Source organism: Periophthalmus magnuspinnatus, chromosome 20, assembly GCF_009829125.3.
Source record: "Periophthalmus magnuspinnatus isolate fPerMag1 chromosome 20, fPerMag1.2.pri, whole genome shotgun sequence".
In the NCBI taxonomy this organism is placed as follows: domain Eukaryota; kingdom Metazoa; phylum Chordata; class Actinopteri; order Gobiiformes; family Gobiidae; genus Periophthalmus; species Periophthalmus magnuspinnatus.
Window position 1 is genome coordinate 13,241,152 of NC_047145.1, and position 23,140 is coordinate 13,264,291.

The 23,140-nt window shown below is 41.3% G+C and overlaps 1 protein-coding gene across 1 annotated transcript in view; it reads right to left on the reverse strand.

Annotated features, from left to right (window-relative positions):
* Positions 1-276: 276 nt before the first annotated feature.
* The window catches only part of scrib (scribble planar cell polarity protein), a 48,635-nt gene continuing 25,771 nt past the window's right edge, over positions 277-23,140 (reverse strand). The window contains 38 exon segments of the mRNA XM_055229892.1: positions 277-1,793; positions 2,984-3,035; positions 4,024-4,098; positions 4,429-4,466; positions 4,550-4,689; positions 5,140-5,280; positions 5,565-5,747; positions 5,823-5,912; positions 5,991-6,189; positions 6,772-6,931; positions 7,647-7,790; positions 8,508-8,558; positions 8,852-8,962; positions 9,691-9,813; positions 9,911-9,964; positions 10,392-10,445; positions 10,573-10,644; positions 13,052-13,132; positions 13,838-13,894; positions 14,291-14,347; positions 14,643-14,762; positions 14,841-15,029; positions 15,116-15,232; positions 15,323-15,499; positions 15,576-15,686; positions 16,032-16,259; positions 17,195-17,275; positions 17,986-18,303; positions 18,370-18,447; positions 18,521-18,610; positions 19,401-19,463; positions 20,414-20,794; positions 21,359-21,544; positions 21,919-22,044; positions 22,177-22,301; positions 22,397-22,563; positions 22,680-22,879; positions 22,969-23,087. Of these exon segments, the coding sequence (XP_055085867.1) occupies positions 1,657-1,793; positions 2,984-3,035; positions 4,024-4,098; positions 4,429-4,466; positions 4,550-4,689; positions 5,140-5,280; positions 5,565-5,747; positions 5,823-5,912; positions 5,991-6,189; positions 6,772-6,931; positions 7,647-7,790; positions 8,508-8,558; positions 8,852-8,962; positions 9,691-9,813; positions 9,911-9,964; positions 10,392-10,445; positions 10,573-10,644; positions 13,052-13,132; positions 13,838-13,894; positions 14,291-14,347; positions 14,643-14,762; positions 14,841-15,029; positions 15,116-15,232; positions 15,323-15,499; positions 15,576-15,686; positions 16,032-16,259; positions 17,195-17,275; positions 17,986-18,303; positions 18,370-18,447; positions 18,521-18,610; positions 19,401-19,463; positions 20,414-20,794; positions 21,359-21,544; positions 21,919-22,044; positions 22,177-22,301; positions 22,397-22,563; positions 22,680-22,879; positions 22,969-23,087 (4,895 nt within the window). The 3' untranslated portion in view covers positions 277-1,656.

Below are 23,140 nucleotides of genomic sequence, written 5' to 3' on the forward strand. Positions count from 1 at the left end.
GAGATTTAACTATGGACAGTGGGTGGAGCCTCTTCTGTTTACAGTCTACACTGTTTGATATCAAGGTCCATTTAACATCAGCAAAACTCTAGTTATGCTGAGGTTACTAGAAATGTGCAGTATTTTATATTCAAATATGAAAAATCTATTCCTTTAGTCACCCAACAAGGCAGATATTCACTGGTAGAATGTTGAGTAGAATGATACTACACAATCAATTCAGAAAGTTACAAGTGAAATGTAAAAAAGTTTATGGGAAAAATGAGAAGACAACGGTTTATCTTAAATGAAAAGTAAAATTTATTATTCCTGAACCACAAAATAGACTTCTTTGGTTGTACAAATTCACTAGTTACAGTCTTGTGTGAGCTCAAACCCTTTACCATCGACCCATTTGCAGGTTACAGCCCCCAAAGATTACTGAAGACAAACAGACTTAAAAACACTGCATTATTACTGAAGTGAAACCCGGCTGAAAAAATAGCTACTGTAAGTTTTAAAAAGCCATCACAAAAGTTATCTGACGAACTGAATTTCAGTCAATTAGAGCAACATGAAAAACTAAGATTCAACATTAAATTATTAACACAAGCTTTGATTCTGATGGAAAAATGTGTCTTGATAGAGATTTTTTACTTGGCCAGGCCTCTCTTAGCTCTCCCATTCGCAACTGTCAAACATGCAGAGAGCTCCGAGCCCCAAGTCAGCAGTCCAGACTATAGTCGTGGTCAAGACTGGCTCAGTTGCACACCCAAAGTTCACTATAATTTCAATATTTGTACATTATTCACACAATAATAAATGATTTCAGTGGCATCATTTAAATTACTCAAGACAGAAAAATATAGGAGCTGCTACCTTCACGTCACTCCAAAACTCGGGATGCAAAAAGACAAAAATGAAGATGTGCATGAAAAACAAGTACCATTGATTATATAGATTTAGCTTTTCTGCTGCTGTGTTCGCTACAACAGGGAATGTAACACAGTCAGAATATGAATATTATCACATATGATAATAGTGTTCTTACAGATATTTAAGAAGTTAAATTTGATATTGATAAATGTTTTGTAAGTAAATGTATTTATTTTTAAAAACAATAAATTACTCAGAGATATGCATTTTAAAAAGCTGAACAGTGGCAGTGCAAACATGATATGTCCCATTCATTAAAAAAAAAATAAAAAAAATCAATCTAGTTGTGGCCGCGAAGGTAGCAGGCTGTTCCCAATCAATATGTACACTCCGTTTCAACTCAAAGTGATAACATTTACAATCTATTTAAAGTCTAAAAATATATTTCAGCATGTTAGTACAGCTAGAGGGACCCATATCTTTTTGTTTCCAGTATATCTTTTTTGAGGTGCAAATATGTAAATAATAATAACAAAACTAAAAAACAATCGGCCATGTCGGATACTTCTAAAGCACACTAAACACTAGGCTAACCACGCTAGGCTAACCACGCTTGCCTCCTCTTGTCCAATGTCCGTAGACTGTGAAAGGCATGGCTGGCACGCAGGATAGTGTCAGTGAATTTGTGCACTGAATGATAGCTCTACTGACACAGGTCTAGTGTTGAAGGGGTATACGCCTCGTGGTACATCGGTGTTCCACAGGGTTTTGTCTCCCAGTGGGTTTGGTGCAGATGTGCTGTTATGTGGGTACGGCGGTCTCCAGGCTGCGGCGGCCCTGTCTCAGTTTACGCTTGTTGCTATAGAGGGCCATTTCCTCCAGGGCCGAGGTGGTGGGAAGCGGCACTGTGAGGTCTGCTTCTGGGCTGGCAACAGGCGCTGAAAGGCAAAGAAAAACAGAGTTATTTAGAGAAATGATGGCACTTCTTATAAAGAAACTGGAAAAGAGTTAGCACTCGCAGCTACTCAGCAGTGGCCCTTAACCAATTGAGAAAGGCAGCTGCACCAAGCAGGGAAATACAGGCACAAATCAGTAAATTAGAATATTTAGTTAAGTAGTTGCTTTAGTAGTTCAATTCAAGTGACATTAATTAAAATTCACTCTCATTCTTTTATTATTGAATAGACTCACACATTAAAGGGTTTCATAATCAGTACTCTAAAATAGATGTTGTACACAGATATAACAAAAAAAAAAACAATCACTCTGTATCAGTACTATGCTTCTCATGCATTTGGCTTTTTGAATTGAACTAAAAGCATTCTGTTTTCCATTATATTCCATTTTAATGATGTGAACCTGTTAGTAGCACATTGCATTACTTTAACCACCCAGTAGCCCTGAATACTACAATTATAACAATGGCTACTGCTTAGAATAAAGTGAAAATAATGACAAACTTTGAATATCAGTACTTAAAAATCATTTAACCACATTTTTACCATTATCAACTGTAATAAACAAGTCATTACTCATTAATAATCCATGCAATGCAGATCAGAGTTAATATCTTTGAACCCCTTTGAACCCCTGTCTCCACTATATGAACCACGCATCAAGCAGGTTAAAGTATTGTAGCCAGCACACACAGAGGCACACAGAATCCTACCAACAGGTGCTGCTTATCCCAGGTACTCTCCTGAAGTCAAGGGAAATAAGTGTCAAGTTTGGCTCAGATCTAATACACTGATCAAACTGGCATGTCCCAGAGCTCATACAACAGGCTGGTTCACATGACAACGATCCCAACATCCGAAAGACCAAATTGTTTAATACTGAGTTGGAGGGCAGGTCAGAGTTCAATGGCAAGAATTTGCCCTGTAACTGTCAAAACACAGATGTTTTCACTTGAAATACAAACTGGCTTCAAGTTCCCCCAATGAACAAAGATGAAATATTTTTTACGGTTAAAAATTGGTGACATTATTCAGGTTTAATTGTCAGTGGAAAGAATTTACGCGAACATTAAACTATACAATCCCTGCCCTCCATCTGAAATTCTGCAGAAAACTACATTGTTGTGAACACAACCTAAATTTCATTGAACTGCATGTATACTGTTACTCACCGGTATTATGAGAACCATCATTGAATTGTATATCATCAGCCGCTTCAGGAGTCTGGAACAAAGGAGCGACAATAAGTGGAACGCTGATGAAAACTACAATGTACCTCCACCACGCCAGCGCTGTACTGCCAAAGCTCCCATGGGTCACCTCCACAACTACTGCAGAGACTGGCATGTTAAAGAAAGAGGGGGTTAAAGGTCTAGAGCATCAGATCACAAATGTGATAAAGAGATGCGTATCCACAGACACAGCGAAGCAGCGCAACCAGAGTCACAAGGGCAAGGCACAGTGCCCCAGCCCAGCCCAGACTGTCTATGCACACATGCAAACACGTATTACATATTAGTGTGGACAGTGACATCCAACCACAAGAATTAACAGTTTGGTGTTGGTATAGGCTATATGTCAATATGTAGACATAATTACATTGATAAAACTATATATGTGTCATGATATGACGGACAAGCTTTGCTTATATTTACCGCCACCACTAAGGACAATTGTGTAGGAGGAACACTCGAACAATTTACAATTTATTACAACTGTGTTATGACTGTGATGATCTGATGATCCTTCCACTCTGATCTGGTAAACATACCCGCAGTAGTACTAAGGATCAGGATTTTCAGTTACAATAACATTACAGGAAGACAAGTTTTTATTATCTGACAATACCCCAATATGACTCTATTGTATGTAATCCCATGTCATGTTAGTGGCATACAATCATGGATGTACGCAGAACTAAGTCATTAGTTAGTGACAGTTAGCATAATCATTACAAAATCTGCTTGTCTGCACAGATGTAAGTAGAAGACAAGTCAAACCGGGCATTATTTGGATCAGGAGTAAAGTTAGTGAACCCCACCACCATCGAGCAGGGTCCTTATTAATCATTTGCTCAGAGTCTACACTGCAGTTACACTGTAGTCACACTACAGCCACGTGGAGGTCTCCTGATTAGAGGACACACTCAGGGGGAGGAGTGAGGGAGGTCAAGGACGAGCCCGGGTCCTGGAGCTCAACATGCAACCAATACCTGAATGTCGTAAACGGGTTTGGAAGAAGGAATTGCAGCGAACTGTCGGTAGTCAAACTTCTTGGAAGACAGGGACTAGAAGGATAGCAAAACGGGATGAGCGGTGATGGAGGGATGGGCAGAGGAGAGGGAGGAGGAGAAATAAAAACTGTCAATAGGGGGACAGAGGAGGAAGAGGTGGGACAGCAGGGGAGAGTAATGGATACTGGGCACTATGGCATATGGTTGTCTCAGCTCTATGGTGACGCTGAAAAATGAGTTTTCATGAATCTCACAGTGTTTAAGCGAAAAGCAAGTTTGTATCCAACAGTCCTCTGGTCTATTCACATTGAATGTTCCTGAATATCAAGTGTGTGACCAGTGTTCCAGCTTTAGTGGAAGAAGAAGTAGAGAAAAAGGGCTTACCAGTCTGCCTGGTGAGGTTACACCTCGTGGGCTTATGTCTGTTGAACAAATGACATGTCAGAACACATCCATACACTAAATCCTTCAGTTTCTTGTTTGTAAATATGAAGTGGGACTTTACCTTCGATGGGCGTGGGAGAGGGTGTAGGGGCAGGTGATGGTGACTCAGTCAGCTGATCCAATGTGCCACGTTTCTTTCCATCACGAGACTTGGCAATGACCATTTGAGCTTTCAATGCATCCTGCTCCAAAGACTTCATTCTACAGAAGAGAGGGTCCAAGGTCAGATATATGACAGAATGACAGAAGCGGTGATGGGTGTGATACCGGTTACTACTTTCATACTACTTTCCTTATCCTGGTTTACTAAGCGTAACCCAGGAAAAGGATTACCTACTGTAGTAGGTTCACTGAAGTCTTAACTTGCAGCTTACAGACAGACTGTTAGTATGACTGATGGTGGCTTAAATCATGGTATGAACATTTGAAGTGTACTACATAATGGATAACACAGCAGGGCTGAGAGGAGCTGGGAATGAGAGCAGAGACGTGCAGCAGCAGCAGCAGCAGGCCAATGCGGGAAAGGCGCTTGAAGCACTGTCACAGAGATACTAGTGCTTTGGCCTTTATAAGTCAACAAAAGCAAAATCCCCAAATGCCAAAGCACCCGAGCACACGATCACGATGCAGGGCTCCGGGCCTGGGGCAGACCTGAGCTGAGGGGCCGCAGAGGAGCAGGAGGTGGGGGGCTGGAGAGCAGCAGAGCCCTGAGAGGCCCTCACACGCGCCTGGTACAGTCGCTTAGCCAAGTCCTGCTCATACTGCCTAACATCCTCCTCTAGTTCATACGGCCTACACCCCACGGCCGCACAGAGGACAGCATGTCATACAGGGAGGAAAGAGGAGGTGAGGGAGAGACACCAGGAGAAGAGAAGAAAACCAAGGTATACACACAATCAAGAACTTCATAAACACATGGAAGAAACATCAGGAAAGAGGAAGGACATGTCAAACACAACAGTTACCCACAGACTAGTCAGTGGTGCTTTTGGCTTACACTGGAACTTGATATTGACACAATATTATAAGAAATGCATAGTTGTAATAACATAGAAGAGATGGTTCAGTGTATGTACCGTGCTGCTCTCCACATAGCCCTCTTCTCTGCCTCAAGAGCTCGCTTTTCAGCAGGGGACAGGTCTTTGTCCTGAGCCACAGCCAGCTCGGGACTCTGCATGCGGAGCCGGTCCTGGTGCCTGCGCTCAGCTTTGGCTGTGCGGATTGGTGCGGCAGTGTCCCCTGAGTATACTGGGATCAGACTGTGGAGACGAGAGAGCAGCAATGAAGATTCAATACCGAACACATTAACATAATAAAGCTGCATGCTGCTCTACCCAGTCATAGAGTTTGGCCTCTGCTCCATTCTGAAACTGTCCTCCAAAGAATTTCTTTGAGAGTCTCCTTTTCCGTCAATTGAGGGTGGCCTTGGAATATAAAAAATAAAATATTATGATGAATAAAAATAAGTTAACTGAACTGACCTCAATGAGCCAATCTTTTACCCTGAGCTGCCATAGTAGCTCGGTGTTGTGGCACAGTGTGGAGATGGAGAAGAAGCAGGCTCCACTTTGTACTCCACTCCATCCAACAGCACCTTCCCAGAGACCTTCATCTGAGCCACCTGCTTAGCCAGGTCCTCCTCCTCATCTTCATCATCGTCGTCCATGAGATACTCCCGGGCTCGCTGCTCAAATTTACGCTCTGAAGAGAAACACATCAAGTAATGTATGTAGATACCAACCAAGGAAATTTGAGGTTTCTTCCACAGTTTCAGCTTCTTGTCATCTGACTTTTTCCCATTTAAAAATATATAATATTTTGTTTTAAATTGTTGATTTGTTAAATGTTAATTTTTTAATACGGCAACTGTCCTAATTTTTCCTCATTCTGAAACCCATGGAATGGTTACGTTCACGTTTAAGAAATTAATTATGTCATAATTTCAGATGGAGGTGCCTATATAAAGATGAAAAATGTATTGTGTATTTTCGAAGGTCCTTTCAAACTAACATAAATCACATGTTTGTGATTGAATAACACCACCGGTTTTTGAGGCTATTCAACTTGTTTGTTTCTGCTTAACAAATTAAATTTTGTTGTTAGGCCCTGTAACTATGGAATTATTAACCATAAACAAGGTCAACACATCTGTCAATTAAAATAGCAAATCCCACTATAGAACTCTGACCTTCCCTCCAGCTCAATGCTAAACTATAGGCCTTAAAATATGATGTCACAGGAATGTAACCTATTCAACAGATATTGTTTTGGAAAATGACAAACCTTCTTCCTCCCTCATCTTCTTCAGGTCGTCCGCTCCCACGAGTGAGACCCGCGGCTTGGGTTTCTCTGGTGTCTGGGTCTTAACATCAATTTCAAAATATTTCTGTCTGTCTCTGAAGGATCGCTGCTCTGGGCTGTCCTTGCCCCCAGGAGAAGGAGTCTGGAAAATAATTATAGAAAGTATTGACTGAAGAGCAAAATTCAACAGCACCATGTCTCACTTTTTTAGTGAGTGGATTGAATGGAGTTATCATCCTATTCCTAATTGGAGTTAATCAAACACCAGTCTCACACGAATGTTTTGTTGATTCTAATGTTATATATTTTGGTGGCTTGGCATTTATAGATAATAAGAATACATTTATTTGAATAGCACTTTTCAAAATGATCATTACAAAATGTTTTCCAGTTAAAAAAAATTGATGGTGTCTAAGCCCTGGTCCAACATTATAATTATAAACCAATCTTACACAATGTGCCCTTTTTACTGTGTATGAGACGAAAGAAAATGCCTTTACACAACAAAATGCAATTAGGATGTCTGACCAAGATTAATTACAAGATTAAATCCTTTAAAATAGATGCCCCCTTCAATTTGTATATTCTGTTATCAGAACTGCTGCCTGCAATGGGCTTCGTAGACATAAAACATTGCAGAAGAAGAGAACAAGAACAATTGTACAAAATGAAAATCAATCAATATATAGATTTCTAGTAAGACCCATCACCATTATAATCAACCCATTAACAGAAAATTATTGATTTATTAAGATGAGAAGCATGATTATTGCCACCAGGTCTCCAGAGAGGACATGCCACCAGCAGCCAAGCCCAGCTCCCCAGGGCTGTTCTAGTTGTCAGCGAGAAACCAGTACCTTCATTTCCATGGAGGGCCTAGACAGACGGGGCACTGCGGCTAGATTCATGTACTCCCTCCGCTCGGGGGAGCGGAGCGGCTTGGGGGGCACCTCAGGGCCCTTCTGACCATCCACAGCCTCAAACACTTCATTGAACTCAGGCTGGAAAGGTCATATAGACCATCATCAACTGTTAGCGGTTTGATGCAATCAGAATACATAGATTTATTTTGTCAGCAAGTGACATTTTACGTTACATTTGCAGTGTAGTTAGGATTAGGGTACGGTTGTCAAACATATTAAAAATCAGATGGATGCTAAAGGGCTGAACGATCTGAGAAAAAAATCTAAATGTGATTTTTCTGACAAGCCTTACGACAAATTAGATTTTCGATTTTATATTTTAATAATAGGATTCTCTTCAAAGTTCACATTCTCATTCGCGACCAGAGGAATTAAGAAAAAAGACTGAAATATAGCTGACAAACTCATACAAGAATCACATTTCAAAGCATGCTTGTGCGGGATACAAGGTGAGCATTTTTTTCATTAATAAGAGAATATTTTGTTGTTTGTGGAAGAAATTATGGTATTTAAAATTTGCAGCTTTTGTGCTTTGCAATTTCGATTTGATTTTTATTAATCTTGCAGCCCTAACATACCAACATAAAGAATGTACCATTATTTTCTGGTGAAAATTAATGTCTACAGTCTAAAAAGGTGTTTTTAATCATCATTTTGGTATTGAAATTGGTATTGAGTATCCATCCTATTCCTTAGTGCCAAAATCAAATTTGAAAATTTTGTATCGTGACACTGTTGGGCATCTCAAGGTTTAATAAATGCAGTTTTCTCAATGTTTATGTATAAATAACTCACCTCTGGAGAAGGCTGCTGAGGATGGAAATTGTTCCTGACACCATATAGGTCCTGAGAAAAAAAAAATTATCACTGAACAGGCCAAGTCAAAAAGAACACATTAACACATGTAGTACATAGGCAGGCTGATTAATCACACCACATATAGGAAGAATACACCATTAGTATGAGCCACACTTTGGATGGACAAATCACAGTTGATGGCATTACGAAACAAGACGATGAATAAGGGCATTCCACACTTCACAGCACAGATGGCCCATTCCACAGTGGCACAGGGTAGACCAAATGGGCACGGCATGCTTGGTGGTTATAATCCAATCGGTGCAGTGATCTTGTCCTACCTGTGGGGGCTCCAGAACCGCCTGGGAGCGTGGCACGGCGGCAAAAGCCTTGTATGCCTGTTTGACATTCAGGGGGAACTCGTTGGCCGATGTGGGGGAGGGGGCGCGAGGCTGTGGGAGGGGGGGTAAGGTGTTTCGAGGGGAGGGGGCAATGATGAGGTCCGTATGGAGAGATAGGACAAGACATGGAGGAGAGGGTAGACTATGAGAAAAACCAGCAATGTAGCAGACAGGAGAAGAGACACACAACATGGCGGCTGGTTTTAAGTGACAAGTGGAGCAACAGTGGGACTCTGGTGTAGATGTCATGTATGAAGAACCAGGAAGGTGTGAGATGAGTCAGTGCTATCTAATGTAGAAATATTCTCCACTAACTATTGCTGGAACAGGTCCCTTATATAGTTCAGGTACATGTACAATTTGAAGCCAACATGTAAACAAAAGACCAATAAGCTAGCTAGGAGGATTTTGAACATGCTAAGCCATCTGCAGGAGCATAGAATCATTTACAAGGAACAGAACAAGATATTCTAAATGTATAAAACTATTTCTCTATGTAAATGTAGTGAATAAAATCTCAAATTACGAATACTTATAAAAACATCAAGCTTAGTACATATCTAATGTTGGGATGGATGCATCTTTAAATACAATAAAGAAAGCAAACATCCAATATGATTAAACAGAAGATGCATAGGTTGGTATTCACTGGTCTTTGGTTCTAGACTCATTTAGAAAATCCCTGTGTATGTTGAATCAGGCACAGTTTGCATGGTTATCGGCACACACTGAAATGAGCGTGCCCAGGCCTAAGTGGTGGTAGTGGTCAGGGGTCTTACAGAGGTCGGGGTGTTGAATGGGGAGGGGCCATGCTGGAAAGGGTTGGGGCTGTGGCCATCCGGAGTGCCAGGGGAGTTGTTTGGCCGCACACGCCCCACTGGCTGGATGGCACCTGGTCGTGTCTGCAGACAGAAAACATGGTCAATAGAAGCACAGTAACATGCAAGTTTATAATGCTTGAATAGAAAATGAAAATGAGTGGTTTAACTTGGCACTCACAGATGATAAAAAGTTGTCCTTGGCAGTGGGGGTGGAAGTGTAATGGATGTTTGCCTGAAACATAAATATGGTTTTAAAAATAAAAAAATGCAAAATAAAAGTATGATAAATTAACCAAAGGCAATGCAGTTACCAAAGGCAAAGCTACCTTTCAAACAATGCAACAGCACAAGGTTATCTTATCCCAATTGTATTACACTAATGTGGAATTTTATGATACATTTTTAATCAAAACAAGTTTGGTGACAGGTAACTTTGTGCTAGAAAATGCTGTTCACTTTTTTAGTTCAGTGAGAATTTGCATCTGTAACTGGTCAGTACAGACAACACATTCTGCATCTAGTTTGTCATAAAGTATGAGTAGCTGCCATAAGACGCAGCCACATGCTGTTTGAGCCTGAAGGACAGCAGCACTAATGGCAGCTCAACCCGTTATCCCAGAAAGCGCAAAACCCAGGCCAGAGCAGGGAGGGCCACTTACGAAGCGGGTCTCCCTGCCTGAGTACAGGGAGTTGGAGGAAGGCTGGTGGCTGGGCTAAAAGTGGGGGAAAGGGTCAAGGGTCAACTCTAAAAATCTGCACTACAAAAATGATTTATGTCAAAAAAAAAAGATGACGTCAAAATGACATGTAAGAAGATAAACCACGAGTGGTGTGACTTACAGGCTGGAGAGTGGGTGAATAAGGGGCTTCTCTGACTGGACTATCAGTCCTAGTGTAATCACCGGATGGTGCCTGAAAAATACAATATAACATCTAAAAGTTTGCATACTTTCCATTCAAAAAACAAACATAAAAACAAGAGAGTTTCTGGTTAGTTGTGACCAACAACAGCCGCCATGCTCATTCCTGCAGCTCAGGTTGCTTTATGACAGGACCTCAGCTGTTGGGACACACATTTCAGTCAGTCCTGACCATGTTTTAAATATCTCCTGAGGTGAGTCCTACTCAGTGCTCATAGCAAAAACATGCACCAATACAGCTGCTGGTTTCCTACTAGCAGTCATGGTCTCAGGATTGTAGGATGATAAATACAAATAATATCACATGTCCAATTACTTAAAAAGGGAAAGTGCTGGGATGTCACACCATGCACCCAAATCACACCGGAGCCATCTTGCCTTGCTGTGGAGCCACGGTTGCAGTTGGCCTGGTTTACCGTAGCCTACTGGAGGTCCAGACAAGATCCGCTGACCTGGGGGGAGGCCTTTGCCTTTGCGGTTGGCCACCAAGAATGGGTTTTCTTTGAAGCACATTGGCTGAGAGTCCACCAAGCACTCCTCCTCTTCAAGAGCACATGCGGAGTCCAGAGTGGTGATGGAGCACTCACTTACAGAGGCAGACGTGCCATTAGAAAAGAGGTAATCCTGGTCTGAGCTGAGGATGGGGCAGGAGTCCTGCTCCACCAGGGAGTGCCTCAAGTCAAATCCTAGAGGGTCTATAGGAGCGGCGTAATGGGCCTGAAGAGGGGCCGCCATGGGAGCAGTCAGACTGACAGAAGGCTGAGGGGGAGAGGGGATAACTAAAGACCTCCACATGAAACAAGCACACACAGTAAAGAATACTGACTAAAACAGTCAAACATTAAGATTACTATAAAGCTGCTTAAGTACAATAAATTCCCTTCACTACTAGCTGGGGTTTCTTGGAGCTGTATCATGTGTGGGTCAGATAGCAATGGTTCAGGTTCTGCCTTAAATAACTATTATCAGCCTAAGGAGACAGTTAGACTCCAGGACACTTTCTAAGAGATCATTTAACAGTGGATAACATTTTGTGTAGTTTCAATGTTAAAAGAAATCAAATCCACGACAACAATGAAATGCCTGGCATATGAGGCCTGGGCATTCCTAGTAGTAATCAAAATAGCTCCACCATTGTGGGGAACACAGTGCTAACCATAGTATGCAATGTGGTGATTAGGGTCAGTAGGCTGGAATGTGAACAAGGACCATTTTGGCTCAAATACAGCCTGTGGGGGACAGCTGGTCCCCCTGTGAGGCTAACATGAGCTAGCCATGTGGAGAGTCAAAGGAGTGGGAATATATCAACAAGTAGTAATTGTTGGCTTTAAATTTGTATGTTTAATACAATTAGCACCAATGAGATGAAAGACACTCTTCAATATAAGCAAGTGGGTAAGCTCTGATAGTGGTATCAAGGAGAGTTCTTATGAGCATGACTAATGTCTGAGCCAGAGTCACAAATCTGGGTCTTATTCAGTCACTATGAACAGCTGCAAGAGATATGTAGGTTAAGTTATTCTGGTCAATATAACTGGCCACAAAGGGCAGCAGACATGTACTCAACATTAGCGATGTGTACAAGTAAGAAGAAAGTTGTATTTATAGAAGCTAAAAATAACAACAAAATGTATAATCAACTCCAAAATAGACAATCCAACAAAAGGCAACACTGCAAATCAGAAAGTGCAGATAAAAAAATAAGTAAATAAACCCACATTTCTTGCTCCTCTTCTCTATGGTACTTACTGTGCTGAAGTTTGGTTAGTAAGTCCACTCTAAAGCACTGCTCAGACCAGTGGAAGTCCGACTGGAACACTTGTCCACTCCTCTTCAGACACCCTCTCTCTCTCTTCTCCCCCTATCTCTCTTACCCTTTTCCCTCTCCCTCTTTAGTGCCACACCCACTCAAGAGTCTGTCCAGTTCTACACCAGAAGACAGTTTAAAATATCACAGAGGATAGACAGTCTGGTAATGGCCAGCTGTTCACCTCAAGAACGGGGGAACCTCGGAGCACAGACCTTCAGGCTAAAAAGCCAAAGCCACTCTTCTCTCCAAGTGCATTTCTTCCCTTTAACTTGGATATTTACGAGAACAAGGTGAAGCTCAATGAAAGGTGATTCATCTTCTGATTTACACAGCAAAAGACTTGATATTATGGTTGAAGTATGAGCAAGAATTCCATGTCTACTTTTGAGGCTGTAAACCAGAAGTCAACATGGCCGACCTTTCAGCAGCAACTGGTCGGTCAAGGTCACGGAGTTTTACGATGACAAGAAAAACAAAAAGGTCTAAAATTCGGCACTATTCTCAGATTGGAAGGTCATTTCCAACATAGCCCCATATTTTCACATTTTTGATTTTTAAATTATTTTAAAAACAGTGCAGATTAACTTACTCTGTTGACCTTCTGAAGACTGGTTGTGGGCAGAGCAGCCAGGGTTTTGTAGTCAAGTTTAAGCGGCCCAGGTCCAATATTCTGCAATGGAAAAGTAAACAAAAATAAGACAGTTAACTGCTGTAATTATTCCAAAATATATTTTCAAATTTGGAATAGAGCTCAGGATCCAACATGAAAAAATATACATAACTGGTCAGGTCAAATGTCAAAAACTCTGTTACTGGCAGCTGTGCCAAATGTCCATAGCGATACATACACAAATGCAATAAAAAGGTAAACTTAAGAGCCATGTAGCAATTGAGAAAAATGTCTAATTGCAATTTTTCTAACAACCACTGCAACTGCGATTCAATTTGAGATTTATGTTTCAATAATGGGATTCTGTTCAAAGCATCCACAAGAACTGGCAAAAAGACTAAAATATGAAGTGACAAACTAATACTAACATTTAATTTTTGCACAGTTCTCAACTACAGGGTTAGTAGTTAGACATTAGAATTTTAGTTTGGGGCAGAAATGATGATACTTTCCAATTTGAAAGGATGCAATTGGCAAATCGCAATTTCAGTTTGATTGAGATTAATATTGTAGCCCTACCCAATATGCTGTTTGAGTCAGTACATTACATTTACAGTACATACATTTCTCACACTCGATTGCCAGAATATTTTTGAACCACGCTAGATTTAGTATTTAGCATCTGTGCCCAATTGATTTTGATCATATTTATTGCCCTTAAGTGCTTTATATCCTGCTGATGAGAAGATGAGAAGTCTCCCTCACCTCCGTCTCTTCTTCTAGCAGGCGAGTTGCCTCCTCACGCTCCAAACGCATACGCTCCTTCACCAAGAATGGAAGAAGAAGGACGGAGGGAAGAACCCAACCAAACAGCCACACAGTGAATGAAACAGAAACAGAACGGGTGGTGGTTTAGAGAGGGAGAGATGAAATGAATGTTTTTATCACACCAAACGCACCGAAAGGGAACACAGGAAGAGAGAGAAAGGGGAGAACCCACACTTATTAAAAAGGTACACTATTACTAAGCTGTGTAAACAGAGGTCATGCAAGGTAGGATTTAGCCGAAGTAGCAGTTTTAAATACAATGTCCACACACAGTAGCAGAGGGAAAAGCACCATTCACTCATTTACTCCAATACACTTCTAGCTCTGCCCCACTGACTTTAGACCATAGCATTATTCTTTTGTAACATTAGCTGGTATACTTGCACTCACCACTTTTTCCATCTCCTCACGTTCCCATTGAGATGTCTCCCTCACCATCTCAACCTCCTAAACAAGACAAAAAGATCACACATATTTATAACCACAAAACACTGATTCATCATTGGAACTGTTGTTGGTAATCAATGGAATGATGAACAGTGAGGCAGAAATGTTTGGAGTAAGTGAATTCCAGTGTGACTATAAACCTCTGAGCTTTTGCATTGCTGTAGTTGTAGTCATGCAGTCAGTTTTGAAAAACTGCTGAGCAAACCATTCAGGTCAGGTGTATATTTTGTTGCTACTTTCTGGTCCATGTTAAACTGTACATAAATGTGTGTTATTGTCAGTCAGCGTATTATACCTTCTGTATGATGTCCATCTCCTCAGGGCTGAGGTCTCTGTCTATGGAAGAGATGCTCTCCAAACTGTTCTTTCTGACAATACCTCCTGCAAATGGGTTTGCAATGATCCCAGGAGAAGCCTATGTCAGATAAAAACAAGTTTTCAGTAAAACAAATCAATGAATGCATTGTTGCCTTCCTCTCTCTTGTTGACTTACCTCTACTGCAGCCACCTTCCCTGGGTCAAAGCCATCGCACACCAGCATCACCAGGGAGTCTCCCACTGAGCGGAGCACGCGTACAGCCTCAGTGTGGGTCATGCCCAGCAGGCTGTGGTTGTTCACCTCCAGAATCCTCATACCCACATCCAGCCGGCCATCCCGAGCAGCCGCACCAGTGGAGCTCACCTGAGGACAGAGCAACATAACACCAGGGATCAGACTAGGGCATAAGGTACAGATAGATTATTATGGTGTTAATGTTTGCCAGTCACCTTGGAGATGAAGATCCCCTCGTCTGTGGGGTCAAAGGGATTGCCAGCATGGCCTTTGGCTCCTCCTCGAATACTGATGCCCAACTTTTCTCCAGGCTGTTTATGAATGACCACCTCCTAAAAGATTGTACAGAAACAATGAATTATTATCCACTCTTTCAAGAGTGAAACCCTTAGTGCATAACGCACTGGCCTAGCCAGTCTCACCTGCATTCCTGGTGGAGAGGGATCCCGCCGCACCAACATTCGGATCTGCTGTTTGTTGGCCAGCAGGGCGCGCACTGCCTCCTGATGTGTGGCATGACGCAAGTCGATCGTGTTGACTTCTAAAATTCTGTCCCCAACACGAAGGCCACTTTGACAAGCCAGGCCATGAGGAATCACCTGTATAGACAGCACACAAGGTAGGTTTTATATTTGACACATAAATGGATACAGTCGATGTTTAGCCAAACTATACCTTTGAGATGAATACTCCAGGTTCATTGATGCCAAATGGATGGCTGGCGTGGTCACTACCTCCAACAATGCTTAGACCGAGGGGACCACCTGACTTAACCAAAGTTACCTCCTAGAAAAAACAAGATACCAAACGTGGTCAGGGGTGAATACAAGAGGTCAAAATATAACATCTACAGTGAGCTCTTAGCACCTGTTGCTACATTTTTTCTATTACATGACTACATACACAAGGAAATCAGTAGCTTTGGATTACACCAATAATGAAGTCAAGTGGATATTGCTAATAATTATCAGACTACATTCAAATACACAACAGTACATTTTCTAAGCAAGCTTTCGTACCATGCACCACTTTCTCTGGAGGTGGACATCGAAGGCCAGATATAATTATTGACATAGTAAGTCATTCAGGAACAATTTCAAGCAGAAACAGAATGGTTACTGGTGCTATTACCTCTATGGGGTACTCATCCTCGAGGCGGCCAAGGTGTGTGCCCTGCTCGTCCTGGTCTGGAGAGTCCGAGGGCTCTGGGGGAGGTGGGGAGTGGGCTCGGGCCCGGTTCTGTCCTGGAGAGGGGGGGCTGAGGTCTCGCTCTATCACCAGAGCGATGGTGGGTGAGGTGCCGGTAAGGAGCGCTACTGCCTGGTCATGTCTGGCCTCTGTCATGTCTACACCATTGATCTAAACAGCAGACCGAGGAGGATTCACCAAGGCATAGTAACACGTAGCAGTGGCCCTCATTGGAGGAATAACATGTATAAACTCTGAATTGTTTATTTTTTTTTTAGGAATGAGTGATGTTATTAAGAAGAAAGCCCAACATTGATAAGCAGTGATAAGCAGAAAAGGAAAGGTGTTAAAAAAGGTGGAATAGCATGGCCAGCCAGCTGTGCAGAGCAAAACAAAGCCACGATTTCCTGATACTGGTTCATTTTAAATTGTGATCCACTACTACTATACTTTTTCATAAAGACAGTTTGTTTTACACCATTAAAGCAGTTGTGCTGTGCCAGTGCTTTTCTCGGAAAAGTGACACAGAGGCTTATGCAATATGGTGCTAGTTCTCATCCTCCACTCATATTTACAAACACACACACATATTTAACTTTGCCTTTATTTTCTTAAAAACAGGTGGAAGCTTATCCAAATGTGTGCTCTTAAGACAACAAAGGCAAATTGTGTGCAATGGTATCGGTAACTGTCAAAACTGCAATAAACAGCAGCTTTAAAGCATGCATATTACTTAATTGTTTAGTTCAGGAGTGAGCAGAGGTCAGCACTGGCTTGACAGTAGCAGCTCTTACCATTACCATCCTGTGCCATTTCACCTACTGAATGATCACTGACCACAGCAGAGTGACAGGCCCCACACCACACCCACCACCGAGCAGGCAGAAGACATACTCAACACATTAGTGAGCATGCAGAGGAGAGTGTGAGAGAGAAACACAGAGGCAGCCTAGATGTGGAAAAGACCACTGGAAACAAGCTGGAAGTCACCCAAAGGCACTATCATCATTCATGTGACGCATTAAAAAGCATCAAGGCCAATTGCAAAGACTTTGCTTACAGAAAAGATCAAATTAAGGTCAGACGTCACAGTGCATGGTACTCACAGAGAGGACCCTGTCGCCAACTTTCAAAGTGCTGTCTCTGTGCGCTGCTCCGCCTTCTGCGATCCGAGAGATGTAGATGCCCTGAAACAAGAGGCCTGGTTAGAAAAATATTCTCTATTCAAGAGTATGTTTTCATTTACATAGCTCTTCTCTAATTTTTCAGGGATTTGTTTTAGCTTTGGACTCTATGCACATGTTCAACAACAACAGAATGGGTTGTAATGCTGCAAGTTATTTTTGATTACTGCAAAACTATTAATATTTGCCTGAATTACACAATCTGTTTAACGTAATTATAACTTACACAGAACCATGTTCCATTAAAAGTTAGTAGGTGCATGCTTGAGCACTGCTTACAGAACCAATTCCTTCCTCAGAACAACAAACCATGTCACTGCATCCATTTCCAAGTCTCTTTTGGAAAGAAAAACTAGACTTACAGTGAGACCCGTTTAAATCACATGCTTATGTGTCCTCTCTTCTCTTCCTTGTTACTGTCATTTTACAGCAGCACTGCACAGACCTGAGCAATGACCCAAATATACAGCTCAGCCAGACCAACTACAGCGCACATATCATGTGTCAGGGCCGGCTATTCATATCTCTGTCTCCTCGACGACCAGTGTAAACACTGCAACTAGAATGCATCTGACCTGTGACACTGCAGGTAGCTAACAACTTTAAAGCTACAAATAGTCAATTTTGTCCTATTGTTGGTTCTTGTACACACAAAACTTAGCACATAACAGTAACTTAAGTAAAAATATCCAATTAGCGTGTTAGCATCTCACTGTGTCTCCTTGTCTGTATGGTGTGGAGCCTTTGCCCCCTGCGATGCTGAAGCCCAAGCCCTTGTCATTGCGGATGAGACAGGTGGTCAGGCGCTGCCGCGGTCCACTGGGGGCACTGTCCACATTGAAGCCCAGCCCACTACTCCTCCTCTCCCTGGGGAAGTAATCGTCCTCAGGCCTAAGTGGTGTGGTGGTGATGGCATTCTCTGGCTCCACCATCCTCTCCCTGATCACTGTCATAGAAACTGAAGTCCCTGAACTGCGCAAAGCCTCCACCGCTGTGTGGTGTTCTGCTTCATGGAGGTCCACCCCATTGACCTACAGCAAACACATGAACAATAAGTATAGGTTTCACAAAGTCTATGTTTAAATCAGTCCATTTACCTCTAGTAGTTTGTCTCCCACTTTAACACCAGCTCTAGCAGCAGGGCCTTCTTCTGATACTCGAGAAATAAAGATTCCCTAAATCAACAACAAAATATTACACACATTTTCTTCTTTCTTTTTGTATTAATATCGTCTTTTTAAGTCATACCTCGTCATCTCCTTTATAAGGGGTAGACCCTTTTCCCCCAGCAATGCTGATTCCTAAGCCTCCAGTTTGCCGCAAGATAGTCAAGGTGTGCTGTCAGTTGAAAAGGTAGAGAGTCACAACAAAGCCAATCGCTGGGTAATATACTGTATACTATAATTCTGTAACATAATTGCAAACAGCTGAATGTAAACTAACTTGTTGGGGACTAAAACATGCAGCAAGAAAAGGTATGGGATAAGGAAAATACCAAACAGGAACATCAAGGAAACACATACCCTCTTAAAATAAAACAATACTGGGACATGCAGACAACACCAAATTGGATGATCAAAATTTCTCATGCACATAACAGTACATTAAATACCTCCACATAAGTTTATGTTTTTATTTACCTAACAATTGCTAAATTAGTGCTTTGAAATGTTTTTGTGAGTTAGTGTAAAAATAAGTTAAAGAGAGAAAAGCAAAGCAGGAGAGGCAATAAGCACTTGTGACAGAGTGGTAAAATTAGACACTTGAACATAAGCAGTGCTTCTGGAATGTTCTATGTACTATCAATACAAAGTTGGTTTAAGGTTAAGAAGACCCAATTTAGATCAGCTTTAAGTCTTTTAAATGCGATTGATAATGTTGTTAATAATATTTGCATTATCCTGTTATCACATGATAGGTATTTTGCATTTTTAATCTACTAAAAATACAAAATAAAAACAGATATTAATAACCTCATCAGGTCTGATGTATTTTTATGCACTTAAATATGTTAGGTTCCATCCCCACTAAATCTGTTTGATTCAATGATGATTTTGTGGGCATGTTTTCGCCCTGGTAGAGCACAAGTGGGTGAGGGAAAAGACTGGTGGAAAGAGTAGGTACAGACCTCTTCCTCCTCAATTCGAGCAGGTTCAATCAGCAGATTATTGACTTGATCAAATGACACCCCCTGTTAGGACAGGAACCAGCGAGAAGCATGCGGATTAGTCAGGCCACATTATGAGCTCGCTCATTCACAGCCCATCCTCTCATTGGTAATAACATTCACCTGTCATAAGCACTGTCGGCTTAAAAGTGAAGATAAGTTGGCCTGTTCACTTTAAAGCAGAGGTGATTCACAAACATTCCCCAGCCACCAGCAGCACATAGAGGCAGAGATGGAAACGTGACACTAGGAGCTGCGTTGAGTGCAAGAGAAAGTACATAAAGAAGACAAAGCTCCCAAGTCCCAGCAGACCCAACACCACAGAGGGTACTATCCCCAACAAAAACTATGTGATACATAATTCGTTCATAATCATTGTTCCAAATTACAGCTGACTCCATGCAAGTTGGGTCTTGCTTTCCAGCTCTGCCAATATCTGATCTGGTCTGAGGTGATTTTTAAACACACACACATCCACAAGCGCTCGCACACTCAAATGATTTGGTAAGATTTAAGTCCAATCAGTTTGAAATCATCAAACTTCATTGTGTCACAAGTAAGCTATTATCAATGTACAATCAATTAGCATTAAGAATTACACCACTCATCCGTGATAAATGTTATTGAAGCAAAAGCATGTATGTGGTGAAATTTTAAGCATATGTATGGATCAGATTAAGTTTGCTTTGTAGCTTAACTATTAAACAAGGCGACTCCCAGGGTTTTTGATATAATAAATTTACATCCATGGCATTTTTAAGTCTTTAATTTTCGTGGGATTCCCTGATTAGAGTATAATGGGTTCTTTGTGTGGTAGTATCAGAAGTAATTGTATATACTGTATCATTGTATAGAAAAAATAGATGTGTGTATTTAGTGTGTATTTTGTGTTTAGTTGAGAAATATGAGCAAATAGAATCCTATGTTGGTATTCCTGACATGTATCCTGCCAAAAAGCTGGATGGCCCCTTTACCTTCACTTGACTGGAGTTGACCTGGTTTCTACCGTCTTCCTCGTCTATTATTTGATTATTTTGGGGGGTGCTGAAACACTGCTCTTCCTCCTCTTCCTCCTCTTCTTCTTCCTCCTCCTGGTCATTGTCCACTGTCTGATTAGCAGAGTTGACCCCATCGGGACTAAAGCCCTGAAGCAGAGCAGCCACAGTTTCTGGTTTGGGCAGCTTGTTGATTTTGAAATGCTTTTTGTAGTGTGGCGTGTCTTTTCTGATAAGACGCTGTTTTTCAGCGGGAAAAGGGGGCCGCTCTTCTTCCTCGTCACTGCCCACTTCCCCTTCCTCATCCTCGTCCTCCTCACCACCACGTATGATGGGTTCTTCTGCAAAGTGCACTGTTGGCTAAAAAAAAAAAAGGTTTGTAGCTTTAGAAGAGATCCCATTTTTTTTAATTTTAGGACAAAATGTAGATATTCATTTGAGGGTAAAAGCTCGATCCAAGGTCAACATCTGAAAATAATTTACTACAATTAAAAGTTAGTATTTTGGTCCAATATCACAATAATGCAGAATCCCATACAAATTCAAATAGCGAACTACTTAACCAACCTACTTAAACAACTTGACCTGGTTAGCCTGACTTGAAATATTTTTTTAATCACAGAAGGGCTTTGCAATTAATCAACATTTTATTGTGATTATAATTATTGCTCATCATCACAGTTTAATAAAACTACAAAAAAATACAAATAATTGCTCATAAGTCTGCTCTTTCTAACAGTTAACTTTGGACTGCGCATAAATTATTCAAAAAATAATGATTTCAAATATGACTCAAACATTTTTTATAACAATGGAGGAGCCCTAAATTACATTACTGAATGCAATAAAAGAAGAACAAGTACTCGGACAATACTTTTTCATAAATTGCCTCAGTTTGAATGTATGACTCCAGTTGGACATTACCTCGACATACTCCACTTCCATCTCGTCCAGTTCCTCCTCGTGGTGGTGGCGTGTGTGTCCGTCCACCATGTCTCTGTGCGGTGCTGTGGGGACATCAGACCTGTCTTCGTGTGAGGCGGCTGACACATTGCTGTTGGACACTTGCGACTCATGGCTCTGGTTGGATATGTCGCTCAGACGCTTTTCCTGGAATCAATATATTTTGCATCCATATGTCTTTCTCTGAATCCTTTTCTACCAAGCATTTATACGGATACAGTACCACTTTGTAATAACTACATCTTAATTAGACTTAATAAAGCATGAACAATAATTAATTCATTTCACAATAAACAAATTGCTTATTAAGAATGATACATGCTTGGTAACACCTTTATTAGGGGTTAGTTTTAAGGGTTAGGGTAGTAATAATACCTGAATAATTATTGACATACAATTTGATTATGATTTAACCAAGTCTTTGTTCATTAATTATTATTTTTATTATCATCATCAAGCATCTAGTTATTATAAAGTGTTACTAGACATTAAATTCTGAAATATTTGAAAGGTTTTCATACATGTGAGTCTGTGTCGTCATCTTCTCCATCAGGTTTTGATGTGTAAGCTTCATGTCTCCTTTCTTCAATGACTTTCTTCATAACCTTCAGCTCGCTGGGATGCGGTGTGGCTCTGCGCTGAAGACCCTTAAACAAAACAAAAAAACAAAAAATCTGATTAATTTCAATTATCTGGTTAGAAACTTGTAATCAAATTAAGTAATGAAATTCAACTTGACAATGCAGGAAACTGTATATAGTAAATCTTAACATCCTTACTCTTCGCTCCGCATCATCATCGTCCTCCGCCTCTGCCTTGGTCTCCTCCTGGAACTGGATGACTGACACTCTGTTGAGGTTACTGTCTGTCCAGCTGTCATCCACACTATTCTGCAGTAGGTTCTCTGTTTAATACACGGTAAAGTGTAAATGGGTAATCAGGTTAAATCAGGAAATCAGATTAAATCAGATACCATGAGAAGGAACCAACTGCTCCTACCTAGGCTTGGAGAGGGCTGCTGTGGCAACAAGTAGCACGTCAGCACCTTTTCTCCGGTTTTCTCATCGTCCTCCGTCTGGAACTTGAGCATCGGCTGTGACTGATTCTCTGCCAGCCACATGGCCTTGAGGTTGAGGTTTGTTAGAGCAAAAGGCAAGTTTTGTAATCTGGTCACAAAAAGGATGACGCTTCAGTTAATCAGAATAATGGCACACAAATCTGTTATTTAAACTGAAATGAGTAAACTTTATAGGCTGCTGGTTTGTTATTGTTATATGTGTACCTGTTCCCAGCCACATCCAGGACATGCAGCTCAGTGGCATCTGCAAGCTCAGCAGGCAGTTTGGCCAGGCGGTTATCTCTGAGTGAGAGGACATTAAGGCTGGCACAGCCCCCTAGTTCTTTGGGAATACCACTTAGTCTGTTGCGGTCTACATTCAGGTTGGTCAGCTTCTTTAGTTTGCCCAGTGAGCGAGGAAGTGACTTTTAGAGAGCAAAGTACATAAAGTTAGTACATCATATCTTTTCGCTATCAACAGCAAATGCTCAAATAAACATTATTTTAAACCTACTTGTAAGAGGTTTTCTGTCAGGACAAGCTCTGTTAGGTTTTCACACTCCCCTATACAGTCAGTTAGATGGGTCAGTCTGTTCTGGTCCACTTTTAAAATTGACAGTTGCTTCATAGAGCCTGGGAAATAAAGCAGCAAATGAATGTTGAATTAAGTATTATAGTTGCATTTG